The sequence below is a fragment of the Clupea harengus genome, chromosome 11, assembly GCF_900700415.2.
Source record: "Clupea harengus chromosome 11, Ch_v2.0.2, whole genome shotgun sequence".
Lineage (NCBI taxonomy): Eukaryota > Metazoa > Chordata > Actinopteri > Clupeiformes > Clupeidae > Clupea > Clupea harengus.
This window is the reverse complement of record NC_045162.1, coordinates 7,695,235-7,702,474: the sequence shown is the minus strand read 5'-3', so window position 1 is coordinate 7,702,474 and position 7,240 is coordinate 7,695,235. Positions and strand designations below refer to the sequence as shown.

At 41.7% G+C, this 7,240-nt stretch overlaps 1 protein-coding gene across 2 annotated transcripts; it reads right to left on the bottom strand.

Moving 5' to 3' along the window:
- Positions 1-50: 50 nt before the first annotated feature.
- On the bottom strand, positions 51-6,305 carry LOC105891848 (zona pellucida sperm-binding protein 3-like). 2 transcript variants are annotated; one of them, XM_031576100.2, is made up of 10 exons: positions 5,156-6,305; positions 3,986-4,879; positions 2,336-3,870; positions 2,126-2,241; positions 1,947-2,050; positions 1,654-1,828; positions 1,294-1,402; positions 1,077-1,165; positions 849-919; positions 51-463 (listed from the first exon to the last, which is right to left on the bottom strand). In XM_031576100.2, exons 3-10 carry the CDS (start codon positions 2,864-2,866, stop codon positions 294-296), a joined length of 1,365 nt encoding a protein of 454 aa, XP_031431960.1. In that variant the 5' UTR covers positions 2,867-3,870; positions 3,986-4,879; positions 5,156-6,305; the 3' UTR covers positions 51-293. The 2 variants fall into 2 exon arrangements, with proteins under 2 accessions (XP_031431960.1, XP_031431969.1); XM_031576109.2 differs by lacking the exon at positions 2,126-2,241 and having other exon boundaries at positions 2,304-3,870.
- Between the last annotated feature and the right edge of the window lie 935 nt (positions 6,306-7,240).

The window sequence follows — 7,240 nt, the reverse complement described above, 5'->3', positions numbered from 1 at the left end:
TTCATCCAGGGAGGTCCCTGTTCTTCTGTGAAGCACCACACTAAACAGAGTTAAATAAACAGATGTTTATTGGTTTGGAATAGGTGTGTAGTGCACTGTACAACCACGCCCTTTTAAAAAATAAAGCAGAAAACCTATACATTAGTTTACATTCACAAGGACTCTGTACAGTGAGGAATGAAATAACATTGAAATAAATTGGATGTTGAAATGAAAATGAAAATAGGGCAAACAAATCAATTTAACCCAAAGATCTCCTCAAAGATTCGCCGCGGCTCAGTCTCCCTATCCTTCTACACCACTGCGGAGCCTGTCGGGTGCTTCATCTCCGTTACCACGACACCCTGGACAATCTCTGGCTCTGGCCCCTCTTCCTCAGGCCACAGAGGAGACTTCATCTTACTGGTTTGTATACCATCGGACTCCACAGACCACGCCCCACTGGACACCATCTTTTTGGCTGCTGTATGTAGATGGAGGAAAGGAGTTACAATCACATCTAGAAATCCATGAGGATATTTTTAATCAGTTAGGGGTAACAGGAACACCAGTACTAAATCACCTACATAACATACACAGACTGACGTGTTATTCAGTTTATTATCTCTGAATCAGAACAGCAGAGGTGATCAAATAGCAGAAATAATAGGTTATGAGCAGAAAATAAAAATAAAAGATATGTTTTGGTTTTCAGATGGACATGCAAATCTGTCCCCTAATATGAACAGAATGGCACAGAAAAAGAAAACATGACTGCCTGGTCTGAAACAATGAACAACCAGTCGGCTTCTTCTGCTTGACAGTATAAGATTCAGCATAGAGCAACCAAATGAAGACCAAGACCTCACCAGTAGGGGGGGAGAGACATGTGGATTCACAGCAAGAGCACACAGAGTCAAGGCCCTGCAGTTCTTCCCACCTGTTTAAAAAAAACACTTGATCGCTTTAAAACTTTACTTTATTCCCTGTGTGGCTTTTAACTTGTTTTGAAATCAATGTTAACTAAATGAATGTCCATCTCATTAACAATAACAGCGCACTTTAAATGTTTAGGGTGACACGGATTTCTTGCACACCTTTTTCTTTCGCGGTTGTAGGAGCAGGACTTGTCACTCTCTGTTGGAGTCACACTTCCTGTTGACATCTCGCAGTGCATGAACAGGTGCTTTAGATTTATACAACATTATCATGTTAGAGGGTTTGGTTAAAAAAAAAAAAAAAAAAAACACTTACAGGTTAAAAGTAAAAGCAGCCGATTTGATAATAAATGACAGGGGAATGCGTTTAGCCTACCCTGCTAGCCACTCCCTGGAACACAAAGGCATCCACAGAAAAGCGTACTGTAGTCCTAGTATAGGAAATGAATCCAGACTGTATGCTGGATTTGCTGTCAATCATACACCTACAAAGACGAGCCTCTGATTACATTTTTTTTTTTTTTAAACAGACCTACCAACACTACAGTATACATGATCTGCATTAGCATGGTCAAGAATAACACAACAATAACTAGTTTAAGCATTTACATAATATGCCTGGCTCAGATATTTAGATCAGCATTCAATTACGTTTTTTTAAATAAATGCTGTGCTGCTAAGAATGTAGAACGCACAGGTGCTGGAGGAATGTTGGGTACCTCCATTGCAGACATACCCAAAGTTGTCAATGACTGTAAAGATGGGCTTTGAAGAGTGTGACTCGTTCGGAGTTACATGGCAGGAGTGAATGTAAAGTCTCCCATCTCTGTCCAGTGGAGGGCCCTCTGCTTCGAAGTACATTGGCCGCCCAATGGCATACCAATCTGAGAGGTTGAGTTTTTTCCACTGAGCTACAAGAAGACGAGTGCTTACTGAGATACTGAATGGATGTTACTGAGAAGTTTTTACTGAGAGTCTGAACCGAGTATTTTTCAAAAGTGCATAAAACAGTGTTACAATGCTCCATACCATCAAAAGGAGTGAGTGTGTAGACAGACTTGCTAGTCATGTGTTTGAAGACTTTTTGCGTCTCGACCTTTGGTTGATAGCCAATTTTGTAGGAGTAGTGGAACCTTTAAAGGAGAAATGATAATACAGAATTAATACTATACTGACAGGCAGTGGGTGGCTAAAATGTCAAGATTTACCTGTTGAAGTGACATGTAATGGGCAATGTGAAGGGAATCACACGTCTTATTGGGCCCATTGTGACTATAGGAGCATATCGGAGTGTATTTGAGTACGCCACACGGTTGTTCACGATCTATTTGAAGAGAGAAATAACACATAAATACAAACCCACAGAGATAGGTAAGGTTATGCTACCTGTATGCAACTCTCCGTGTGCCTGCACCCACCGATCGGTTACTTCCACACTCATTGACGTCGTATACGAAAGACAGGTAGTGTTTTGTGAAGTTGTTGGGTTGGCACGTTCCAAACGCAAGATGCGAACGAGAATATTCAGAGCCCAAAAGTCGTTTCGGTACCCTTACTTCCATTTTGTTTACTTTACACTGGATCACAATTCCGCGTGGCCCACCGGAGTGCCGAGCCTCCTTAACTTGTGGAAAGACGGGCTTTAAAATGTCTCTGATGTCATCAGGAAGCTTTTCGTGTCCTTTTCCCCTTAATGGTGAGAAGTGCTCTTTGGCCACCAGTGGAACTCTGGAGTGCTGGAACACTGGCAGCTGCAAATACGGTGTGGGGAGTAGGGGTCCTTGGTTCTGGAATAGGGGTTCCTGGTTCTGGAGTAGGGGTTCCGAGTTCAGCCTCATAAAAGATGAAGTATAAACTGTAGGCACGTTATCCCTACTGCGACCTTTCGAGTATCCGCTTGGGAGAATGACGCCCCAAATAATACACATAGGCAGAAGGGATAAACCCATAATCTTTGAAGTGTTTCAGCTAAATATTTCCGTCGGTAGAGCTGAATCAATCTTTTGGACGGGATGTAGGCGTGCAGGCAAGATTTCAGTGAGCTATCCAAGATCACCAGTTGCCCATGCCAATTGAAGGCACATGTTGACGTATCCCAGCTGATTAAAATCAAGAATGACTGGTCAGAAAAAATAGCTACGTCGTCATGCTATTTGCGTGTGACAATCGCTAACCTGGTGTGTAAGCCAATCCGATGTTCTTTTCCAAATATGTGCCAACTTCAGTGGGCCTATGCTTAGCGTAACCAGCCTCGAATCACAATGGCAGAAATGTCAAAGCAATTAAAATAAGTCTGCATGCTTGTTATTTGCTATGCTGTTATGCTCATTAAGACATACATGGTATGTTTCCTCTTTAACATCTCATGATTATCCATTGGTTGTTTTGAGAACTGAGAACTGTTGGTTGTTTTGAGTGTTCCAGAAAACCCTTTTGTTGGTAAAAACAAATACTTGTCTGTTTGATTGAACAGAACGAAGGCAATATTTCACACAATAATAAGCAAGGCCTTAATTAAATATTTAATGCTCAAGAGTTCATAAGATATTTTCCACTGAGAAGGAATGTGAAAGCATAGCCTACATATTTCACGGAACAAGTTTAGCCTAACCGAATTCGTAGTAATAATGCGAATGCCGTTGAAAAGAACTCTACATTTTTAAACATTTAGGGGCATCTCATCATTCTTCTCTGCTGACGGATGATTCTTTGCCGCGGTCACCATCTTTGACCATAAATCCACTTTTCAGCATGTCCGGTTCCTTTACTCCAATGTCCTCCATCTCTTGAATAGCGCCATCACCTACTTTCAACCCGACTTCCTGTGTGCTCCGAGTGTCACTGTTCACTACTTCTGTGGGCAATGAGGAGGCACTCTTTCGTGCCCGTTGCACCACTTTCCAGCTGTCACTTGTGATCAGGCTCTTCGCTGCAGAGGGTATGGATGCTATAGCTGACACAAAGAGAGAAAAAAAAAACATTAAGAATCAGCGCCGAGGAAAGATTCACGGACGAAATATATCTATATATGTAGTCCATATGTTTTTTGCATGTTGCGTTCAGCTTACTTGCACTGTGCTCACACTTGGTCTTGCAACAGGAGCACACAGAGTTAAAGCCATGTAATTCTTCCCATCTGGACTCATGATGTTAGAGGAAAAAAATAGAGTTCAAATATTTTAAATGCACATTACTTCAAAGATCGTCATTTTTCCCGAAACAGCATTTTGAAAAAGGTAGTCACTCTCTGCGGCGCTGTTGTAGGTGCATGATTTGGAAGTCACTGTCGGGTCCTTGTTCCCTACGTTGGCGGAACAGTGCAGGTAGAGGCGCTGTTGCACAGAGCAATACAAACATTTTATATTGGGCCATTATATTTTCCTGACTACATGCGAAAACAAAATGATCAGTCACCTCTGTTGCAACATTTGGAAACAGGAAGGAGTATTGTGAACCGAAGAATATTAGAATATCTGGAGTAAAACTGCGACAGGCTCCCGCTCCTCGTGCTGTCCAGTAGACACCTAGAGCACCATTGCGCAAATCCATCAGGCATCAACAACATCCAAAATAACTGGGAGAGGTCAACGGTGTACCCACCCAAAATTACGAATGACATCTTGACAAGGCATAGAATTGGGATCCTGAGAACGGTTCACATGACACGAGTCAACAAACACCCGCTGATCTTTGGAGATGTGCTGCGCGGAGACTTCAAAAGTACGTTGCCTCGCTAAGCACATATTCTTCACCCACATAAAGTGTCTTCCATTGTGCTGTGTTTAAAGTATATTTTTCATATTTGAAATAAAAAAAATTACTTAAAAAGGACCAAAGTTCATAAAGACATTAGACTACCATTAAGCGCGGTCAAGTTGAAGGTGTGCATGGTCTTCAAACTCTTCAAAATTACCCGGTCCTTCACCTCCGGCACGTATCCGACCTTGTACGAATAGTGGAATCTGTATGGAAAGTCATACTATAAGGAACAATGGGAGTAAGATTACTCATAATATGGATATTGGGCTTATTTAAAATGACCTATTATACTGGCAATGTATAGGAACAGAGAGGGACACGGTTCGCATTACTTCTTGAGGTTCCGGAGAGTATATTGTTAGAATACAACAGTTTTCCCTTCACGGTTTTATGGAGGGGACACGTAATGTAGTTACGTCACTCATTGGTTATGCATATTAAAGTACAACTTAAATTCCACGGAAATAACTGTACATTACCGTTGATATACTACCGCATTCCTAGAGGTAATAATGGAAATATAAGTATTCTGTCGTGGCAAACGTGACAGCACACGTTCCCAAGCGAAACATTGATGGTGGAGCCTTGAATCCAAGACATTTCCTGTTAACGCGCACCGAGATTATACTGGATCCTAGGGACACTGTGTTCGTGAGAAAGCGGAACATGTGTAGGCCTACTCGAGGGCTTGTACCTATGTGGTAGCAAAAGGTCCACAAGGGAGTGTGGCAAGGGACGCTTTCCGGCGACTGGTTTAAAAAGCTCAACACTCGCCAACGGAACTGGGGCATGCTGGAACATGGGTAGAGAAAGTGGCATTGGTTTTGATTGGGGGGCCTCGGGTCGATCCTTCTCTGTACCCGGCCAAGTCACTTCGTATACGGGTGCGCTCTTGAGGTGCTGCTCCGGGAACTTGAAAATACCTTTGACATTTTGGACGTCCCAACTGTAATGCATGCCAGCTTCGACGGAAAAAGGTGGCTTCCAACAACAAACCAAAAAGTACATCAACAAACCTGCTCGCACCATGTTAAAAAGCAACTACAAAACACCTGACAGTTTGCCAACGGCCAATGCCAAGCTTCTTGAATTATAGGTTATAACAAACACGGATTACTCACTCGGGTGTTTCTTCACAAGACCACATTAGATGCCAATTAAGCACACCCGGTAGTAATGTCACTCACAGCCACCACCTGATGAGAACCTATGGGCTTGTCAAGATAGGATCTACTTCCATATCAGGATGTAGGCTTATTTGAGGGGGGACCATTAGTTGGGTTTCCATTCAACTCATTTGCATATTTTAAGCGCATTCATGAAAATTCGGCTAAAGAAAACGCGAATCTCTGGGCGTTCCCTTCAGCTGCGTTATGCGAATTAAAAATGGACACTTTTAATCAAGGGAGGCGTTATGGATAGCTGTCGGATAAAAACGTAAGGTGTTCAGGCCAACATGTACGGAAACGTCTTTTAAAATTGGAAATAATGCGAATTTATGCAAATAAACCGGTTTCCATAAACCTTAGTCCCATTATACCGCATGCTAATAATGACATAATCTACCCCCTCTAGCGAATCGAATTTGTATTCGCCTTAAAATATTTTATGCGAATTTCAACTGTTTCCAGTCAGGATTTCTTATTCGAATAATCAAAATGCGCATTAAAAAGTTGAATGGAAACCCAGCTAATATCGACACCAACATAAAAAAGTTGCACACAGGGCTGGTGTTAATAGTTTAAAACCTCTATACTTTTTAATAGAGTGTAGAACACGTTGTAATTGCCCCATTTTAAGGGCTAGTTAACCATTGTTTCTAGACTAGTAATTACCTATCCTATTTAAATGCTGTAGCAAAAGGGTCACCTAGGTCTGTCAACGTTTATCAACTGATATGGCAGGACACAAGTCACTGAAGTCAAAGTTGCAATAAACCCATTCAGTTCTCTCCTTAATTAAAGTGCTCACCATGGGAATTCACTTGCAATTCATAAACATCCCTTCAGATTGGCAGAGTTCCTACATTGTGGGATCACACCCAAATCTTAGTAGGCCATCATATACAGACTAAACTTTTAAGTGAAAGGGGGGTAAAATGTCTGTCGGCATAACACTGTACATAGCTAAGCAGCTCGAATGCAGCCAACTGCTTTTTTTCAGAAAAGTTCACAACCAAAAACACCCTACATGTGGCTTTCTTTTCTTTGATAACACAACCCATTCCCCAGTACATTTACAACTTGAGCAGAACAATATGTAACATTGCATAGTATAATTTGAGGGTGGAAAACTGGTGTGATCCCTCTTGAAGGACATCAAATGGCCAACAAAAAGCAATATCTATGTGAAAAATCTTTGTATCTAAAAATACAGACTACTTAATCAGTGGGCCTAACTGTAGAATATAAGCATACAGGATGTTTTCGGCCTGGTGATTGAGCTACCCTGGAACATGGATTTAAGGTAAACCGTGCCCTTTCAGTTTTTATTCCCTAGAGGTGCCTGTATGACCATGGTCTAAAAGTACAAAAATCCCACAAAACCTTCTATACCTTCACATT